The following is a 19,593-nucleotide window of genomic DNA, read 5'->3' on the forward strand; positions in this document are numbered from 1 at the left end:
TCTCCCCTTGCCCCGCTGGACAAGTCCTTTCGCTTCCGTAGTCTTGGGTTCCCAGTTCGAGTGTCTCCTACTCTCCAAACCCCCATGCTAATCATGGCTTCATGTCACTGTCAGCTGCCCATCAGTGTTCTTCCCCAGGGGCCAGAGGCCACTGGGACATGCTTCACTGTCTGGTCCCTCCTGCTCCCTCAAGCCCCTGGCCTTGCTCTCTGGTGCCTCCATGTTCCTCCTCACCCTGCAACACCTGTTCTATGTTCCAATAAGCACATGCCAGTAGCATTAAGGAACAAAACAATCTTTGATTTGACTTTGTCCTTTCCTTTTGGCTAACAAATTCCCCAACCAACTGGACCATGACCACTTCCCATGTCTGCTGCACGTCTCCCTGTTAAAGCTCCTGGAGTTTAACTCTTCTCTCAACTGCTTAAATGGTGCCACAAAAGATGACCAGTGTTCTTGACAGCATTTTCTCTTGTCTTCCTTCTCCCTTTTTTTTTAAATTTTTTTTATGATTTATTTATGATAGTCACACACACAGAGAGAGAGAGGCAGAGATATAGGCGGAGGGAGAAGCAGGCTCCATGTACCGGGAGCCCGACGTGGGATTCAATCCCGGGTCTCCAGGATTGCGCCCTGGGCCAAAGGCAGGCACTAAACCGCTGCGCCACCCAGGGATCCCTCCTCCCTTTTTTAGAACATTTGGCCATTTCTTTGAAACTCTTGGCAGTGGCTTGTATTAGGCTGCCCTTTTATTCATGAATAATAACCATGAATTTTCTCTTAATCCACACATCAACTTTGCAAAGACTATTGCCTCATTTTACAAGTGTGGAAACGGGCCCAGAAAGTGAGGCGGCTCACCCAACAAGTGGCAGAGTTGGATTTTATTGTTTTTAGTTTTTAAGGGTTTTTATTATTTTTAAGTAATCTCTACACCCATTGTGGGGCTTGAATTCACAACCCCGATATCAAGAGTCACACGCTCCACGGACTCAGGCGCTCCCAGAGCTGGATTTTAAAACCAAGTGTGTGACTCTAGTGCTACTTCAATGTCCCTTGTTCTCCTCTATGAGCTCAATTCTCCATCCTTGATAAGTCACTTACATGATCCCACAACTATGCTTATGGAGCAGCCTAGTGCAATGGTTAACCGTCCGAGGGCATCAGATGGAACCAGTTTGCCTAGTATCGAATCCTTCATCCACCACCAACCTGCTGTGTCTTAGTTACATGTAAAGCATGCACACCTAAGTGTGCGAAAAATACTACCTGTTATTGCTTTCTCCAGGGCCCCCTCGATCTTTCCTGAATGTTTGTTTACCCCTCATAAAGTCTCACTTTTTTTTAAAGATTTTATTTATTTATTCATGAGAGACAAAAGGCAGAGGGAGAAGCAGGCTCCATGCAGGGAGCCCGATGTGGGACTTGATCCTGGACCCTGGGATCACGCCCTGAGCCAAAGGCAGATGCTCAACCACTGAGCCACCCAGGTGTCCCAAAGTCACTTTTTTAAGCGAAACGTGCTGCCATGTTCTCCATCCCACAAGTCCCTAAAATACACATAACCTTGAAATTAGGTCTTTGTGAAACTGGGGAACCTGGCTCTGGGCACCGTTTCAGTCCCAAATGTTAGGTACAAAATTTCACAGTCTCTGGGGTTTTCTTAAGTTACCCCTCTCCTTCAGATTCAGATTCACATGCCTTTGCAATCCCAAATCCTCCAAGGAGCCAGATTACCCCTGGAATAAGAGAGATTGCTGACAGGCTTAAGGAGCCTTGCTCGTCCCAAACAACCCATGTCCCTCTGCTACTTGTCACCACTGCCCCCAAGTCTAAAGCATGGCCTCCACTCTCCTCTTTGAACCTAGGAGGTGGTAGTCTGACTCTTCCCTACCTGGCTTATCGTCATCACGTGCCCTACATTTGGTTCTGGATTCCACATCTTAGAAGAGAAACAGTCCATGTGCAGGATAATAAAAGCAAAACCACCACATATGTCCAATAAAGTGTTTTCCTTGGGGAAGAGAAAACCCACTGGGAACTTGGCCTCTGCACCAAATATCTAAGGAAGGATTCCATTTGTTCCACATGACTCCAAGACACAGAGCCAAAGATCCTTTTCAACAAACATTATTGTCTAGCCATGTGCTAAGAATAAGAAAAGGAAAGCAGTAACAGCAATGGGTCAGGCAGATAAGCGAAGTCGCTCTACCTCACTGCACCAGCACTTGGACAAATTAGAAAAAAGCACCCCATCCTCAAGGCACTAGACTGCCTTCTGTTGACAAGTTGGGATAAGCATACAATTCATCAATCACTCCCTGTAATAAGGCAAATGTTGGCCCCTGGGGTGGAGCAGGACACAAGCTGCAGGACCAGGAGTAGCACTTTGTGGAAGCCATTGGAAGCAGAACCTTGATGCGGAGCCAGCCAGAGCAGCGTCAATTCAGGCACATCAGGTATGGCTGGGGGACCTCCAGAGGGCCTGCGCAGGAGGAGACTTTGGTTGAGGGAGGGATGCCCTTTATAATCTTCTATTCTGAGATTTTTATTTATTTTTAAAGATTTATTTATTTGAGAGAGAGTGCACACACGGGAGGAGAGGAGGGGCAGAGGAAATGGGAGAGAGAAAAAATCTCAAGCAGATTCCCCAAAGAGCATGACCGTCATCTAGGGCCTCGAGGTGGGGCTCAACATCAGGACCCTGAGACCATGACAGGAGCCAAAATCAGGAGTCAGACGCTTAACTGAGCCACCCAGGTGCCCCTACCCTCTCTTATTAAGAAGGCAAGTGGCTCTCTCCAAAGAGGGCAGAATGGAAAAAAGAATCTGTGATAGGTGGAGCCACATCTATCCTTGGGGGAGGAGACATGGGGAGATAACATTAAACCAGAGAAAAGGTCAGAAATAATATTGTAGCCAAGAGTGTTGAAGATTATGAATCTCTTACTGTTGGTATAGTCCTTTACAGAGCTCATTCACTTTCAAGCGATCCAAATGCTTTAAAGTTGTCAGAGAAGGTGGGGCGTCTAGCTGGCTCAGTCAGTAGAGTATGTGAGACTTTTGATCTCAGGGTTGTGAGTTTGAGCTGGGTACAGAAATTTCTTAAAGTTGTCAGAGAAGGTAGTGTTTTGCCCATTTTCCAAATAATCAAGTTGCAGATCTAAATCTCCCAAGGCTCTATTTGCCACAGGGCTCCAGCTGTAAGCTGCAGGGTTGTCTAACTACATCACTCTGCTTTTATTCTCTTCCATTTTCTTTTTTCTTTCTTTTTTTAATATTTTAAGATTTTTATTTATTCATGAGAGACACAGAGAGAGACAGAGATACAGGCAAAGGGAAAGGCAGGCTCCCTGCATGGAGCCCGATGTGGGACTTGATTCCCAGACCCTGGGATCCCACCCTAAGCCAAAGGCAGAAGCTCAACTGCTGAGCGACCCAGGCATCCCTAATATTTTATTTTTTTAAGTAATCTATACACCCAATGTAAGGCTCGAATTTACAGTCCCAAGATCAAGCATTGCACCTGAGCTAGCCAAGTTCCCCCTTTCATTTTCTTCAGCTGAATGTCTTTGCAACTCCCCAACATGCTGTTCATGCAGACTCCTCCTGGGAAATAAAAAGGCAAGTCTTCACAGCTGTGTTGTAATGGGTGCGAAGTTTGCCTAGCCCTGTTCTAGAAGAAATCAAGGTATGATCACCCTCTACTGGCCAAGTGTAGTGACAGCAGCAAAGATAAGCAAGGTGAGAATGAGCAAGATCTAGAAAACCACCATTTGAGGGAGAAACATGACCACCTGAAAGGGGAAAGAGGAAGCCAGAGGCTACAGTAATCACTCATAGCTTTTCCCCTTCCAAACTTCTCCCACAAAGAAGAGGAGAACGTTTTTCTCTTTCAAGCCAAATAATCTTTCAAAACAAAAGACAACTGGGTAGTATAGAGAAAGAAAGACGGGGGAATATGGTGGTCATTTAGGAACCGTGGACCCTTCAAAGGCCCTCGGTCAGTTCAGACATTTTACAGTCCAAGATTCAGTATATTTGCTGCAAAGGCAGGGACTTACAGTCCAAGATCCAGCAGCAACTTTCAGACAAGATCGTGGAACTGCTGTAGGTGATCTCTGGGGCATGATAGTTTTTAAATATTTTGAAGGACTGACAAGAACAACTACATTGTGTGAGAGAAAAGGACTGATAAAGACCAGGGTCAATGAGTTGAAATTGTAGGAAAACAGATTTTTGCTGCAATTTATTATTATTATGTATTTTTAAAAATATTTATTTATTTATTTTAGAGAGCAAGTAAGTGAGAGGAGGGTCAGAGGGAAAGGGGGAAACTAGCAGGCTCTGCACTGAGTGTGGAGCCTGACACTGCCGAGTGAATCTCACAATCCTGAAATCACTACCGAGGTGAAACCAAGAGTCAGACTCTTTAACTGATTGAGCCACCCAGGTGCCCCTATTACTTTTTATTTCTAAGTGATCTCTGTACCCAACATGGGGCTTGAACCTACAACCCTGAGATCAGGAGTTCCACGCTCCACCCACTGAGCCAGCCGGGCACCTCAGATTTTTTCTTTAATTTATAGAACTTTCAGTAATTCAAACTCTCTAAAAGGAGGGAGCTATTCTCTAAATCAGTAAGCTCTCTGCCATGTAAGTGGTTAGAAGCAAAGGTTGTCATAGGAATGTCTGTTACAAGAGGTTAGACTGTGGTCAACCAAGATGTGGTCAACCAAGATGACACATTCAGTCACCGTTTGTTGGCCTCTGCTCTATTCTCATTGACCACATCTGCAATTATACATATCTGCCAAGAACTTTGTGTGTTTTTTATTTTTCCCTTGTGCTTCTTTTCTCTCTCTCTTTCTTTCTTTCTCTTTCTTTCTTTCTCTCTCTCTCTCTTTCTTTCTCTTTCTTTCTTTCTTTCTTTCTTTCTTTCTTTCTTTCTTTCTTTCTTTCTTTCTTTCTTTCTTTCTTTCTTTCTTTCTTTCTTTCTTTCTTTCTTTCTTTCTAGCATGAGTGAAAAGGAGAGAGAGAATCTTAATCAGGCTCCATGCTGAGGCTCCACCGCATGACCCTGAGATCAATGACCTGAGCTGAAATCAAGAGTCAGACATTCAACCGACTGAGCAACAAGGTGCCCCTCTTCCTTGTGCTTTTAACAGAATGCCTGGTACATTCTTGGTGTTTGTTGAATGAATTCACTGGAAAAGTATAAGGTTCTTGGAAATCAAAACTGCTCTGCAGAAGAAATGCAGGTGACACATCACGGTGAGCCACCAGGCAAGGTAGCTAACTTTTCCCTTTGCTCTCTTGTGGTTGTACCATGTTGTCATAGTTATATTAATGGAAGAAAAAATAACTCATCCTAAGTTAACTTGCTGTAATATAGGATGATTTGGATAGATAGCATATTGATCTTCCTAACGCTATTTAAAAAAATCTGTTGAGGGGCTCCTGGGTGGCTGAGTCGATTAAGTATCTGTCTTTGGCTCAGGTTATGATCCCAGGGTCCTGGGATCGAGCTCTCTGCTGAGCAGGAAGCCTGGTTCTCCCTCACCCTCTGCTACTTCTGCTTGTGTTTGCTTGCTCTCTCTCTCTCTCTCTCTCTCTCTGTCAAATAAATACAATCTTTAAAAATAATAATAATAATTTAAAAATAAAAATGTTGAGATATAGTAAGGATACAGGATTGAATTAGAGAATCTGGATTCTACTCTCAGCTCCACTACTAACTAGCTCACTAGTGTGCCTTGGATCTGACTTCTCCAGGCATTGGTTTCTTCATCAGAAAACAAGAGCTTAACCAGGTTATCCTTAAGGTGTATTTTGGCATTAATATTTTCCAGCTCTGGGCCCTTTTGCTTTTTTAAAAAAGATTTTATTTATTTATTTGTTTGTTTAAAGAGAGTGCATAAGCAGGGGGAGGGTCAGAGGGAAAAGGAGAGAGAATCTCAAGCAGATTCCCTGCTGAGTGCAGAGTATGACCCTGAGATCATGACCTGAACCAAAATCAAGAGTATGATGCTAACTAAGCCATCCAGATGCCCTGTCTTTTCTTTAGAAAGAGCAACAAGCTTGGAATTGGAAGGATTTCCTTCAAGCCCCAACACAGCTCACTGATTGCGTGGCAAGGCAAAGATCCTTTTGACTAAGAGGCTGGGTAGAGCACTACCAAGGCATCAATATACGTGGCTCATGGGATTGTGCAGGTTTCCTGATTTTCCCTAGTGATTCTGTTCCCTTCAACCATCTCTTCTTCCTCCAGTCTAACTCAGAGGCAACAGAGTACCTAAAAACATAGTCTTTGGAGAAAGAGCCAAGTTTGGATCTTGACTTTCCCACAGATCACTTGTATGATACTGGTCACAGCACTTACTTTTCTGAGCTGGTACTTAGAGTTTCCTGATCTGTAAAGCAGAGATTTTATTATTTCACAGGCTAAGTATTCTCAGGACTATATTATTTCATAGGATTAATATCATGAAGATAAATGTATGTAGTACATGGTTTCCAGAGATAGTCATGTTATTTCCCATCCCACATACTCTTTTGTAATGTTACCAAGAAATAGTCTTTTTCTTCTTCCCCTTGAATCTGGCCTAGTGGCCTATTTTAACAATCTAATCATGATGAAATGATGCTGTGTAGCTTCCAAGACTAAGCACTAAATGTAAGTTCTATCTTCACCTATTAAAATACTCCTCTTGGGGAAGCCAGTCATATCATGAGGAAGCCCAAGCAGCCATGCAGACACTCACAGGGAGGAGCACTGAACCCCCAGGCCACCATTCCCGCTGAGCTTCCAGTTTGTGGGCCAACACCAACTGCCAGCCATCCCAGCTCCTTAGGTGACACCACAGGAAGCAGGAGAACCCAGCCAAACCACAGAATTGTGAGATAATATGAGAAATGTTGGCTATCTTGTTAAGCCACTACGTTCTGAGGTTTTTTTACGCAGCAATAAAGAAGTAAAACCAAGTGCTTAACAGTACTTTGCTCGTAGTAAGTGCTCTAAGGAGGTATATGGAAGGAATGATAACAGTGAAGGAGTCCTATGAAAGGTTTGGAAGTCAAGGAAAAACTAACAGGAGTATGGGGCAAGCTGTATGAAGGTGTTAAAGGTCATCTACCCCCAAAATGCGCTCTGCAATACTCCTGTCTTCCCCATCCCCAGGGCTCTCCCACCTCTTCGAAACAGCAACAGATGATCCCAGAAGTGGCCATTTTGAGCAACTCTATCAGAAAGTCCTTCGTTATATTGAACTTTTCTAGCATTCCCATTCATTGGTCTTAGTCCTGAATTCCGGGGTCCTATACAACAAATTTCTTTTGGAAATGACAACTCTTGATATATTTGAAAACTTCGACTACTTTCGAAGTCGACTTCAACTACTCCCTCATTCTTCGACTTTGACAACTCCCTCATTCTTCCCTTCTCCTCTCCTACCTAAAGTAAAGAAAAATTCAGGTTTTCTCCAGTGGAATGGTATGGTGTTCAGGCCTCACACCCTGAATTTGCTCATTTGCTCAATGAGTAATTTCTCATTTCTGGGCTAGCACTGGCTTTTGGTGCCTCTTAACAGGTGGCACCAAGAAACCTACCCATCTTTATGTTTGACCATGCACGGGGAAATGAATGAATGAAACAAGACTGACCATGTGATGACTGTTGAAACTGGCCAGTTGGTACGTGGAAGATCACTGTCATCCCTTCTACTTTTGTTTTTGAAAAACAATTTTTTAAGCGTTTATTTATTTATTCATGAGAGACACACGGAGAGAGAGGCAGAGACATAGGCATTGGGAGAAGCAGGCTCCCTGTGGGGATCCCAGGACCCCGGAATCAAGGCCAAGCCAAAGGCAGACACTCAATCATTGACCCACCTAGGTGCCACTCGTCTTTGAAATTTTTTAAAAATTTGTTTTTTAAATCATTCTAAGAAAATAAGGGGGAATGATGTCATGTTTCTATAAAGTTATGGTGCATTTAGGCAGGGAATTTTGTGTACAGGCATGTTGCTGTCCTTCATGTGCCTTTTGAGGGAGATCAGGCAAAAACAAACTCATTGGCGGCTAGGGAAAGAAACACTGCAGCTGAGCAAGAGCAGCTGCAGAAAAAGGTAGGCAGAAACTTCTTCAACAAGCCCCACTGCATCAGGAGCACTTAGAAAGCAGCCTCTGAAATGTGTGCCCAGAATTCTGTTCAGATTGATGCCACCGTGCCTCAAGTCTGAGAGCGATCGACTCAGTCTTCGGCTTCGTGGGCCAAGCGTGGGGCTCTGCGTCCACAAACGTGGATCAAGTTCTCACGAAGGGACGGGCCCAGGTCACAGATGAACCGGGCTCCAAAGTCCACGGGCGGTCCCTCTCTCTGGACCCGGACGACAGCGATCGGGTGGGAGAACTGCCAAAGCTTTCAAACGGTCGGCACTTCCTTGGTTAAAAAAAAAAAGAAAAAAAAAAAGTTGGGGGCAGGGGTAGCACTAGATTCCCAGTTCCCGCAGTGAAGTGACTCCGCGGGTCCCCAGGGAGCCTCGACCCCCGACGAGCCTGAGACACCGAGATGCAGAGACGACTTCCCGGGTTCCTAGAGGGGCCGCTACAGGCCCGGTGCACCTCCCGCGGGGGCGGGGCTCTGACGTACTTCCGTCCGCGCCGGCCGCGGGGTGCATAGAGGTGTCTGAGCGCTTCGAGCGGTTTCAAATCAGGTGAGCGTCTCGATTCCTGGTTCGCGTGGCGGGCGGGAGAGGGAGCCTATGCCAAAAAGGTTCGGGGAAGGAGAAGTGGGTTGGGCAGCTGTGGCCCCTGGGGAACCCCCGCAGTTCCTGGGAGGAGCCCCGTGCTCTTGCCCAGCCCCAGGGAGTGGAAGCGCTCCCGGGAAAGCCTTTTCATTCTCGCCCCTGGGGCTTCACAAATGAAACTGCCTCGTTCTCGGTCCAGAGCAGTTTTTCTGTGTTCTCCCCGAGCCGCGTCGTCTGTTCGTCGGACCCAGGTTGCCGTCTCTCTTACCGTTGCTCTGAAAAGGAAAGTCCGAACTCTGAGCTAATTGATGAGAACACGCCTGAGGGACTTGGGGACCTTGCGGAGCTTCATTAAAGTCCCGGGTAGCGGCTGATCCTGGAGAGGGAATAGTACCTTTGGGCTTTGTTCAGATTAGAAGACACATGTACAGCAGGCATCTGCTCGAGTTTGGAAACGCATTTTTACATTAGCATTTATAAATAGTTTGTCGAGAGAAAGGTGATCTGATAGGTGATGTCCTTGGATACCTATGTTATATAAGGAATAATTGAAAGAACTATGAAGAAGAGTGTTACGAGTCAAAAAGCAATTGTTTTCAGGGATTAGAAGGCTACTATGAAGAAAGTACTGTACAGTAGAATTCTGTGCTTCAGTTAACAAATATACCTGCTTATGAGTTTTCAGGGACACAATGAGTGTGTTAAAGGCGTTCTAGCATTAGTTGGTAAGTACCATTCAGTTGTTAGAATCTGATAATTTGGTTTATTTATGCCTCATTTTGTTCCATAATGGACCTGAGGCACTTTTATAAAAGAGTATAGGTCTTGGGAAATTGGCATAAAAGGCGGGGTGGGGGAGGGGGGCGGAAACGGAACAACTGGGAACAGGAACAATTCTCTTCTGGTTATAGTTGACCATGAAGGTATGAGCCTCTTGTGCTAAACATTCTAGATAGCCTAAAGAAAGTAGTTCACTGTGAAAACAATGTGACTTAGTAATAAAAGACTCGTGTTTTCTATCCACTTGCTTTTTATTTTATAAATACTTTATTAAAAATTCAGAAGCTGGGCAGCCTGGGTGGCTCAGCGGTTTAGCGCCGCCTCCGGCCCAGGATCGAGTCCCACGTCTGGCCCCTTGCGGGAAGACTGCTTCTCCTTCTGTCTGTGTCTCTGCCTCTCTGTGTGTCCTCCATGAATAAATAAATAAAACATTTTTAATAAATAAAAAAATAAATGAATAATAAAAATTCAGAAGCCTTGACACCTGGCTGGTTCAGTCAGTAGAGCATGCAACTCTTGATCTCGTGGTCATGAGTTGAAGCCCCACATTGGGCATAGAGGTTATGGTCAGTTAGTCAACCAATCAATAAGTTAAAAAAAGAAAAGAAAAATTCAGAAGCCAAGATCTGGAGGGGATCCCTAAGTAAACCTTTGGGCAATTTTAACATGACCAAATGTGAAATAATTGGCTTTGCTCAGGGGACAAAAATCAAGACAGAGCATTATCAAATTTTTTAAAAAAAAATCTATGCCAGCCTGAGAGATGGAAGCATTTCATTGTAGCTTTAATTTTCACGTCTTTTATTATAACTAAGGTTAAGTATCTTTTTGTGGATTTATTATTAAGCTGAGATTTGAAAGACATATAGAAATCTGCCCTGAGAATTGAGCATTGATAGGGCATAGGGAATGAGCACGACAGTGATGAGACAGTTTGAGGAGGCAGAGGCCAGGTTGTGACTTTCATCTGCCAAACAGAGAAATTAATAAAATGGTTGTAAACAGCCGGGTGATATGTGCAGATTTTTATTCGAAACCTCTGCAGGTATTCAACTTTTAATGTGTGAAACTAGTTTTTCAAAAGAAGGAACTTCCAGGGCTGAGGGCGGGCTGCCCCAAGATGGGGTACTTTAGCATGAATAGCATTTTGAGTTAAAAGCAGTTGAATCCCAGCAGATTCAGGAAAAGCTCTACACTTTCCCCCCTCAAGTGCCTGCCTATGCCAGAAAGACAGCTGTTAATGAGATTCTTCTTTACCTAAAAACCTACACAATAAGGCACCCTTTGTTTTGCAAACTTCTCCTCTCACCTTCCTGCTAATGTTCTTCCTTATCTTAGTATCCTCAGACCCCTCTCCTTAGCTTAGGTTGATCTATAAGCCTCCATGTTGCCTGACTGCCTTCATACTTTCATGTCTGTGTGGATTCCTTGTACATACAAAGCTAAATTTGATTTTCTCCTGTTGCATTTTTATTTTTAAGGTAAGCTCTATGCTGAAAGTGGGGCTCAAACTCACAACCCCAAGATCAAGAGTCACATGCTCTTCTAACTGAGCTTCCAGGTCCCCCCCCCCCCATTTTTTAAAAAATAAAAAATAAGTTAATAAACCTCTGCTGGTAGCCTTTGAGTCTTGGAGTTGGAGTTGCCAAACTGGAAAATGGCCTGTATGATTTCAAAGGAAGAAGAATTTGTCATAATGTTGTCAACTAGTTAAAAGTGTTTGATAAGAGTAAAAGTAAGCATTGTGTTATGTTTGCAGTAGATCTGCTATAAACTTTATTTCATTAGGCCAATATTCTGGTTATTGTTGGTTGAGAGTCAGAAATTAATTATTGCTCCTAGAGACAAAGCAGACACCTTTAAAAAAATTGTAAAAGAAAAAGGCTTCATAACTTTTTAAAAAATGTCTAATTAACTCTAAGAATGATGTGCTTCAACATCGTAAGTGTTGAAGTTAACAGCTAATATATTTGTCATTACTACCACTCCGTAATAGAATACCATTTATCGAAGCTGCTTCCTCCCCCCACTGCCCCATATTTTTAATTTTTTTCTATTTCATTTCATTATTTTTAAAAGATTTTATTTTATTTTTTAAAGACTTATTTAAGATGTTATTTATTTAACAGAGAATACAAGCAAGGAGAATGGGAGGAGGAGAAGCAGGCTTCCCACTGGGCAGGGAGCCCAATGCAGGGCTGGATCCCATGATCCTGGGATCATGACCTGAGCCAAAGTCAGATGCTTAACCAACTGAGCCACCCAGCTTCCCCTATTGTAGTTTTGGAATATAGGTGAGGGTTGGTGTAGTGAGGTCCAGAGCCAATGACTAAGAAAGAATTCTTGAGATGTCTTTGATGCAAAATGGCGGTTTTGTTAAAGCAGGAGACAGGACCCTTGGGCTGGAAGAGCTGCTGTCCCAGGCTAGTGAGAGGTGGCTGATTATATACCTGCAAAGTTAGGGGAAGTAAGGAAAAGGGAGATTTAAAAAGGATTTTCATATGCTAAAGAGGACCTTCAAGATACTGGAGGCCTTGCCACTGTCACGTTAAATGTTGTTTTTCCCTCTAGCTAGGTATTAACATTAAGACATTAGGGACTTCCTTTTTTTTTTTTTTTTTTTAAGATTTTATTTATTTATTCATGAGAGAGAGAGAGAGAGGCAGAGACACAGGCAGAGGGAGAAGCAGGCTCCATGCAGGGAGCCCGACATGCAGGGAGCCCGACATGGGACTCCATCCAGGGTTCCCAGGATCACGCCCTGGGCTGCAGGCAGGTGCTAAACTGCTGAGTCACCCAGGGATTCCCAACATTAGGAACTTCCTGAGGAACATCACACACATATCACCCTGGATATGGGGGGGCGGGGGTCATTTGTGGGATGTCAGCTTATGCTTTGTCCTTAGCTAGCCCTCTGTTCTCATCACCCCTATTTATTTTAGAGAGAGAGAGCACATAAGCAGGGGCAGAGGTAGAGGGAGTGCATCTCAAGCAAACTCTTTGCTGAGTGAGGAACCTGATGTGGGGCTTAATCACACAACCCTGAGATCATGACTCTAGCCAAAATTAAGAGTTGGCCATCTAACTGACTGAGCCACCCAGGTGCCCCTAAAGATTTTATTTATTTTATTTTATTTATTTTATATTTTATTTTATTTTTTTAAGATTTTATTTATTTATTCATGAGAGACCCAGAGAGAGGCAGAGACACAGGAAGAGGGAGAAGCAGGCTCCATGCAGGGAGCTCGACATGGGACTTGATCCCAGGACTCCAGGATCACGCCCTGGGTTTAAGGCAGGTGCTAACCCACTGAGCCACCCAGGGATCCCCCTAAAGATTTTAAGTAATTTCTATATCCAATGTGGGGTTTAAACTCATAGCCCAGAAATCAGGAGTCACATGCTCTGCTGACTGAGCCAGCCAGGTGCCCCTTGAATGTTTTATTTTAGAATAGTTTAGATTTCTAGAACAGCTCAAAGATAGTACAGAATTCCCATATACCTCTTCTCCAGTTACTGTTAACTGCTTACCTTACTGTGTACATTTGCCACATCCAAGGAACCAACATTGGTATGTTACTATTAACTAAGCTCCACAATTTATTTAAATTGTAGTAGTTTTCCCCTAATATCCTTTTTTCTGTTCCAGGATCCCATCTAGGGTACCACATGATATACGTCTTCAAGTCTACTTAGTGTGCCCTGGTCAATGACAGTTTCTCAGGCGTTGTTTGTTTTTGATGACCTTGATAGTTTTGAGAAGTACAGGTCAGGTATTTTATAGAATGTCCCTCAATCTGGGTGTGGAGAAGGGCCACAGAGGTATTGTACCTTTGTTGTCATTATCATTAACATAACCCCTAGTGATGTTATGTCAACCCCTTGGTGACCCAGCTCAGCTAGTGTTTGTCAGGTGTCTGCATGGTAGTGCTTCCCTTCAGCTCGTTTCCATTGTCTCCTTGTGGCAGCAAGTCCCTAAGTGCAGCCCAGTGTCCAGGAGTAAGAAGTGAAATCCGCCTTCTTGACAGAAGAATATCTACATAAATAAATTGGCATAATTCTGAGTGGGAGATTTGTCTCTTCTCTGTTTATTCAGGTTCCCCTCCCCCCCTTTTTTAAACATAGTGTGGACTCACAGATAAGTTTTAACTATGATCGTTGTAGCTGTGGCTTTTTCTTTTCCAAGTTGGTTTTTGTATCCCTATGACGCGCCCATTGCTTTGTTTTTTAACTTTCTGTCACTACAGCTTGCTCCAGGCTCATTTTATAAGCTCCCCAATCTAGAATCAACTATTTCTCCATTTTCTAGTAATTTTTACTGGAGAATGATATTTAGAAACCGAGATCGGGGCTCTGGGTGTGCTGATTGTGGGATGTCATTGCTTCTAAACCTTCACAGCAGACAGAGCTAGGAAATAAATGTCTATATACTAATTCATGTGCACACACTTACCTAATTCTGTATCCACCTGTAGTAAACTAAGCATGAGTTTATGCTGCCATATTTTTTAGCTTAAATTTTTACTATTTTTTAAAGCCTGATTTTACAGTTTTTATTGAGTAGCCCCAAAGGTCCATATATCTCATTCTTTCCACAGATATTTAACACTTAAAAAAAAATTTATTTATTTATTTATTTATTTATTTATTTATTTATTTATTTATTTATTTATGATAGACACAGAGAGAGAGAGAGAGAGGCAGAGACACAGGAGGAGGGAGAAGCAGGCTCCATGCCAGGAGCCCGACGTGGGACTTGATCCTGGGACTCCAGGATCGCACCCTGGGCCAAAGGCAGGCGCTAAACCGCTGAGCCACCCAGGGATCCCCTCCACCGATATTTAATATCTGCAAAATACCAGGCATATTGTAGATATTTAGAAATAGCAGTGAAGAAAATAGATGAAAATCCCTGCCCTTAAGAGTTGATATATTCAAGAAGGTTTAAAAAAAAAGTTAGGGGCGCCTGGATGGCTCAGTTGAAAGAGCATGAGACTCTTGATCTTTGGGTTGTGGGTTTGAGCCCCATGTTAGGTGTAGAGATTACTGAAAAAAAATTTAATTTAAAAATTTTTAATTAAAAAGGTAAAGTATATAGAGATAAGTGATGATGCAGGAAAAGAGTAGATTAGGAGCAGAAGGAATTCTGGGGTAAGGGAGGGTTATATGCGGTTTAAAACAATGGGCAGGTTTGCCTTGGTGAGGAGAACATAGGAGTACAGATATATAATCTGGAGGAAGCATTAGGCAGAGGGAACAGCAAATGCTCTGAGGTGGGAAGCATGCCTCGATGTTCAGGACACAGTATGGTTGGGTTGTAATGAACAAGAGAGAGGTAGGAGATGAAATCAGAGGCAATAGGGCTGAGACCTTGTGAGGTCTTGTCAGCCATTGTGGTAACTCTGACACACCACCCTGAAAGGTTTGAGCAGAGGAATGATGTGGTCTGACATATTTTAACAGGATCACTCTGGCTGCTTGTTGGCAATAGATTGAGGGCCAAGGACAGAAGCACTTAAGAGGCTCTTTACAATACACTGGGCAAGAGGTGATGGGCTGAGATGACAGTGTTGGAGTAGTGAGAATTGGTTGAACATTGGATCTCACAGGATTTACTTATGAATTATATGTAGAATGTGAAGGAGGAGTCAGGATAAACAGGTTTTTTGGTCCAAGAAAACAATGATGGAGTTGCCATTAACTGAGATGAATAGCTGTGGGGGGAATGATGGGGACTACAGTTTTGGACATGTTAAACTTGAGGTGCAATTGGACATACTGGTGGCAACATCAAGTAGTAGTTGTTCGTATAGGTCTAGAGTTCGGAAGAGAGGTCCAGGCTGGAGATAAATGGGCAGTTGGGAGTATATAGGTGGTAATTAAAGCCATAGGACTAGATGGAATCTCCGAGGAGAATGAATACAGCAAAGAGGAAGGCATCCAAGCACCTGGCCCTCCGCTCATTTGTGATCTTACAAAGACATGAATTTGAATTGTGGACATCTGAGGGAAAATTTTCTTTGTAAGCTTTTTTGTTTGCTTGTTTTTGAATAATCTCCACCCAATGTGAGGGTCAAACACAACAACCCCAAGATCAAGAGTCACACACTCTACCAACTGAGCCAGCCAAATGCCCCAACTTTTTTCTTTAATTGTGACTGTGCACATGTTTTGCAGAGGCAGTTACATGATCTGTGAGTTTGGATATACTCTTCTGGTAATAGATTCACATGAAAGAAAGGTCACTCCCTGTTGAATGCCCCCTGTGTTACCAAACTTCTTGGGTCTTGCTGAGTTTCCCAGGCTTGATCCCAGAAACTGAGCAGCCCAAACATTCCAGTGTCTTTGCTGTTATAGGGATGCCCTTCTCTGGATGGAGTGTGAAATTTTCAAACCAGTTACGAAAAAACGTTTCAACACTGCTGAGATCCTACTTAAAGTCATTTCAAATGACTGGCCTGGCACTACTATATCTGTTATTTTGAGATTATTTAAGCCTTGAGTGCTAGTGCCTTTATTTGAGAAAACGAGGTGATTTGCTCTTTTCTTGGCTCTTTTCAAGTTATCCTGAACTTGGGAGCTCCACCAGTGTATTGATGTGCAGGGCAGCCTTAAGGAATAGGTGGCGCTCATTCTGGTCCACCCTTCGGGACACCTATTGCCGTCTCATAGGATGCTTCAGAATTGAGGTTCAGTAGGGAGGAGTCCCAAATACTGACATTCCTAGAATTCTGAACTAATTAGCAGCTGGTAATTATTGCATTTCTCATAAAAGGTTACGTATTGAGGTTCTAGTACTAGAATTCCATTTCATATTTTTTAAAAATTACCAGGATTCATCACAGAAATAACTGAAGGAGAGCATTCATATAAAATGTATGTTTTAGTGATCATTTAAAAAATAAAAATAGTATGTTTTAAATGTGTGTTTACTAAATAGTGAAACTAAATAACAGTATAAAAGCTGTAACAGGGGATCCCTGGGTGGCTCAAGGGTTAGCGCCGCCTTCAGCCCAGGGCGTGACCCTGGAGACCTGGGATCGAGTCCCGCGTGGGGCTCCCTACATGAAGCCTGCTCCTCCCTCTGCCTGTGTCTCTGCCTCTCTCCCTCTCTCGCTCGCTCTTTCTGTCTCATGGATAAATACAATCCTTAAAAAAAAAAAAAAAAAGCTGTAACATAGATGTACATTTGTGGCAGCAGGTAGGGGGCTCTCTGTGGTCTGGAATTGCTTTTTTGTTTTCTTGCGGGTTTTTTATTTTGTTTTTGAAGGCCATGAAGTTCTGGCATTAGTAAAACCTATTTTGCTTGTCCTTTTTTTTTTTTTTTTTTTTTTAAGATTTTATTTATTTGCTCATGAGAGACAGAGACATTGGCACAGAGAGAAGCAGACTTCTTGCAGGGAGCACAGTGCAGGACTTGATCCTGGCAATGGGATCATGCCCTGAGCTGAAGGTAGATGCAGGTAGATGCTCAACCGCTGAGCCATCCAGGAATCCCTGTTTTGTTTGTCTTTAAAGATATTCTTATTTTCTTTCTTTTTAAATTTTTTAAAAATTATTTATTATTAAAAAAAATTTTTTAATTTAAAATTTAAAATTAAATTTATTTATTTGACAGAGAGCACAAGCTGGGGGAGCAGGAGAGAGAGAAGCAGGCTCCCCACAGAGCAGGGAGCCCAATTCAGGGCTCAATCCCAGGACCCTAAGATCATGGCCTGAGCCAAAGGCAGATGCTTAGCTGACTGAGCCACCCAGGCACCCTGATTTTCTGATATAAAAGTAGTAATACCCATTATAGAAAATCTGGGAAATGAAAAAAAGAATTTAAAAAACTGAAATAATCTATAACTCAGCAATATCACTGTGTTGTATCTTTTTTTCTTTGCTGTAATTGTGGGTCTGCATGTGAGACTTAATATTCAGGTGATAAAAGCCAGATCTGTGGAGAATGACGTGCATGTTAGCCATGAGCATACTCAAGTTTTTAAATGCCTTAGATTTGGATTATCTGTGACTCCTATTTCCTCATCTTCTGTAAGCTATTTGTGCATCCTTCTTATGGTCTCTGCCCTTGTTATCAACATAATTTCATGTAACAAAAACCCACAGAGGATTTTGTCTGTTTGGCTCTTTGTTGAGACTGGTAGAGTTCTCCTGCTCTGTTATCCACGTCCAGAATGGAACATCTATGTGAGATAACAAGTGCTGCCACAGTTTGGAAACATGCTCAGGAAAGCCAGTCCCAAGCATGGAAGATTAATTTATGCAGGTTTCTTTCAGAGTATTTTTAATGACTGCTGATAATTATAGTCTGATTCTGATGTCTCTTTACTCATTTATTTTCCATCTCTCCCACAAACTTGAAAGCTCTGTGGGGGTGGGAATGCATCTGGCTTGTTCATCATTACACTCCCAGCTCCAAGCCCATGGCAGGTGTTCAAGTAAATGTTGAGTGAACAGACTTCACTTTTTTGGCAGATGACCTTTTTAAGAGTACTCTTAATCTAATCACTGATCTCCCACTTGTCTTTCTATGAAACCTAAAGGTGAAAGACATCTAAAAACTTGCATATTCCCTACTCAAAATTGCATCATTTGGGGCACCTGAGTGGCTCAGTCAGTTAAGTGTCTGACTTGGTTTCAGCTCAGGTTATGATCTCAGGGTCATGGGATTGACCCTGCGAGGAGCTCCACGCTCAATGTAGAGTCCGCTTGTCTCTCTCCCCTACCCCTTGCATGTTCATATTCTCTCTCTCTCAAATAAATAAATGAGATCTTTGAAAAAAATTTTTTTAATTAGATCATTAATTATACTCAATTATTTTAAAATATTCTAGTTAATTCCAACCCTTTAACATGATTCCTGGTTATGCTAACTAGCTCCATCATTTAACTAGCAAACTTTTTAAGTAGAGTATTTGATGTGGGGGTTGAACTCACGAACCTGAGATCAAGAGTCACATGATCTACTGACTGAGCCAGCCATGTACCCTTGATTTAGATAGGCTGCATTTGGCCTGTAGATATCCTGTTGAGATCTCAGGAGTGTAAGATTCTGAAACAGTTTTTGGAGCAAAGTTAATTTAAATATAATTTTAAAATTTATGCCATTGTGCACTTTTTATTAGAGTGGAGACAAAATAAAATTAGGATATATCCTGAGCTGACTCCTGAATGATTTTGAACAGTAATTTTACATTATGATGGCCATAATTTCCAGTTTCTTGTGCTAAAGGTGTGGCTGTAAAGACCTAAAAAAGCCTTTTTGTAATTCATGGTAACCATATTTTCTTAGGTTTAACGTGTAGCCCTAAAGAACCAGAAACCCAAAGGAACCAGTATTCCTGCTCCACAGAGTCCCATCTTTAGTGAGGCTATTTCTGGAATCTGTGTGATGACCAAGGTTTTGAGCATGGCTGCAGTTCGGGGCCCTCGGCCTCCACAGGTGAGAGGCCCTGTGGTGGTTAAAGATGAGGAAGAAGAGGAAGGGAAGTGCCTTCCTAGCCTCGAGGTGTTCCGCCAGCGCTTCAGGCAGTTTGGGTATCATGACACACCTGGACCCCGGGAGGCCCTGAGCCAGCTCCGGGTGCTCTGCTGCGAGTGGCTGAGGCCCGAGATCCACACCAAGGAGCAGATCCTGGAGCTGCTGGTGCTGGAGCAGTTCCTGACCATCCTGCCCCAGGAGCTCCAGGCTTGGGTACAGGAGCACTGCCCAGAGAGCGCTGAAGAGGCTGTCACTCTCTTAGAAGATCTGGAGCAAGAACTGGATGAGCCAGGACAGCAGGTAGGCTGGGAAGACCTTTTATGGTATGAGACTGGGAATACAGCACTCTGGGCAGGACTAGGTTTATCCATCCAATGGGAGTAGCTGAATGGAAGTTTCTGCTTACATCATGTTTCCTGCTATTTTTCTTCTACTGTTCAGTAGAAGATCTTTAGCCATGGGAAATGAATGATATGGATGTGTTTCCTTTTTCTAGCGCTTGTACATTAGCTCTCCTGAGGTTTTCTTTCATTCAGCAGTTGACCTTTGAACAACACGGGTTAGAGGTGTCAATCCCCTACC

General features: G+C 43.1%; 1 protein-coding gene across 3 annotated transcripts in view; it reads left to right on the forward strand.

The window, feature by feature from the left end:
• The window catches only part of LOC140638933 (zinc finger protein with KRAB and SCAN domains 1-like), a 64,113-nt gene that overhangs the window by 24,359 nt on the left and 20,161 nt on the right, over positions 1–19,593 (forward strand). The window contains exons 1-2 of one of the 3 annotated variants that reach the window (XM_072837097.1): positions 8,780–9,472; positions 18,823–19,311. The exons of 1 other annotated variant lie outside the window; for it this stretch is intronic. In XM_072837097.1, the coding sequence (XP_072693198.1) occupies positions 18,922–19,311 (390 nt within the window). In that variant the 5' untranslated portion in view covers positions 8,780–9,472; positions 18,823–18,921. Of the gene's footprint in view, positions 1–8,779; positions 9,473–13,176; positions 13,350–18,822; positions 19,312–19,593 lie in introns of those variants that run through there. One more of the 3 variants, XM_072837098.1, reaches the window with a different exon arrangement.

This window comes from Canis lupus, chromosome 8 (assembly GCF_048164855.1).
Source record: "Canis lupus baileyi chromosome 8, mCanLup2.hap1, whole genome shotgun sequence".
In the NCBI taxonomy this organism is placed as follows: Eukaryota; Metazoa; Chordata; class Mammalia; order Carnivora; family Canidae; genus Canis; species Canis lupus.